At 38.3% G+C, this 1,702-nt stretch overlaps 1 protein-coding gene across 1 annotated transcript; it reads left to right on the top strand.

Moving 5' to 3' along the window:
• Positions 1-203: 203 nt before the first annotated feature.
• Positions 204-1,361, top strand: LOC110680302 (farnesol dehydrogenase-like). Its single transcript, XM_021856138.1, has 3 exons — positions 204-816; positions 876-1,010; positions 1,083-1,361. The coding sequence occupies exons 1-3, from the start codon at positions 241-243 to the stop codon at positions 1,122-1,124; spliced, it is 753 nt and encodes a 250-aa protein (XP_021711830.1). The 5' UTR covers positions 204-240; the 3' UTR covers positions 1,125-1,361.
• Positions 1,362-1,702: the final 341 nt, after the last annotated feature.

The raw sequence follows: 1,702 nt of genomic DNA, 5'->3' as shown, positions 1-1,702 counted from the left end.
TATTCTTACACCATTTAAATATATTGATAATTAAAAGTGATAGTATAAAATCCATTTGCTAACAATGCAAAAGGTTCCAATACAATAAATGTATTGATGAAAATATTTCTTTAGCTTTGAGCTATTAGCGCAGTAGCAATTAACGTCTATTAAAATAAGTGATAAGAAACACATGTAGCGTTTATAAATTAGTTGCACGCCGATAGCAATGCATCACTTGCGAATAAGTGATTGTTTGCGATGGATCGTTGGCAGAATCGTGTAGCCGCAGTAACGGGTGCTAGTGCCGGAATAGGATGGGCCATCGCTAAGGCTCTCCTGCAATCTGGCATGATTGTCGTCGGCATGGCAAGGCGTGTCGACAAAATAGAAGAACTCAAATCATCGCTAGACGACAAATTAAAACTGAGGTTCCACGCCTGCAAGTGCGACGTGAGCAGTGAAAAGGATATTGTGGCAGCTTTCAAGTGGATCGACTCTAATCTCGGTGGTGCGGATGTGCTGGTGAACAATGCTGGTGTTCTGAAATCTACTCAACTTATCGAACCCGGAAATACTCAGATGATTCGCGATGTAGTAGAAACTAACATCATGGGTCTGATCTTGTGTGCCCGTGAAGCATACCAATCAATGAAACGACGCAGCGTTGATGGTCATATCGTTAACATGAACAGTGTTGTAGGACACGGAGTACCGGTTGGAGTTGATACTCTGACCACATACAATGTCTATCCAGCAACAAAACATGCAGTAACCGCTCTCACTGAAACGTTTCGTATAGAATTATTGAACGATAATAATAAAGTCAAACTGACGGTATGTTGGACATTTTAGTTTTCTTTAAATGCTTAATTTGAGTACGTATCATTTTTCAGAGTATAAGTCCTGGAGCAGTCCGAACAGATATTTTCAACGATCCGGATTTACTAAAGAAACCAATACCATTCCTGGAGCCCGACGATATAGCCAATAGTGTGCTACACGTGATTTCAACTCCAAAGCATGTTGAGGTTGGCACATATTTAATGAGAGTAAACGACTTGCCATGTCAATCATTAATCACGTGTTGCTATTCATTGCAGATCAAAGAGCTTACTATAAAACCGCTCGGAGAGCGATTCTAATGATGCGCGTGTGTGAGCCGTTTGTGAGCAGCTAATGTGCGCTAGTTAATATGCGTTATAGATGCCGTCGACAATTTGTCAACAGTAGAAGCGTATAGGAAGCAAAAAACTTTTAAGAGACTACTAGTAAATTGTATACTATGGTAGTAATTCGTTCAAAACGGTTGACGTTGTAGTATCACATCAGAAAGTTCATTTTCCATCCGTTTTTTACAAATAAATATTGTAACAGTACAAGAACGCGGGTTTTAATCATTGGATTCAAGCTTAAAGTTTCGATTTTCAAGCAAAAGGTTCGAGAAAATCTTAAAAATAGACTAAGAAAACCAATAATTGAACTTTAACACTTCACTCCTACTCTTGCAATAGAGAAAATAATAAAAAACAAAAATCACTAGTTAGGCGAGCAAATACCTTTAAACTCCAATATATTGCTTATCTTGACAGATGGGCCAATTTCGTCTGTGACCTACATACTTATCCAGTGTAGAGTTCTCGTCGAAAAAGTGTAGTTAAAAATAGACGAAAATTTGTTCATAAAGTGTTTTTGGGATCACCTTATTAGCAGCAATATTCCA

This window comes from Aedes aegypti, unplaced genomic scaffold (genome assembly GCF_002204515.2).
Source record: "Aedes aegypti strain LVP_AGWG unplaced genomic scaffold, AaegL5.0 Primary Assembly AGWG_AaegL5_hic_scaff_1171_PBJ_arrow, whole genome shotgun sequence".
NCBI classification, from domain to species: domain Eukaryota; kingdom Metazoa; phylum Arthropoda; class Insecta; order Diptera; family Culicidae; genus Aedes; species Aedes aegypti.
Note: the sequence above shows the minus strand (reverse complement) of the source record. Positions and strands in the feature narration are given on the sequence as shown.

Bases quoted from the DNA above. Each gene is read 5' to 3' on its own strand.
- LOC110680302 (XM_021856138.1), top strand. From the start codon at position 241: ATGGATCGTTGGCAGAATCGTGTAGCCGCAGTAACGGGTGCTAGTGCC. The intron at 817-875 runs GTATGTTGGACA...ATCATTTTTCAG, and splicing joins ATAATAAAGTCAAACTGACG to AGTATAAGTCCTGGAGCAGT. The intron at 1,011-1,082 runs GTTGGCACATAT...TATTCATTGCAG, and splicing joins CAACTCCAAAGCATGTTGAG to ATCAAAGAGCTTACTATAAA.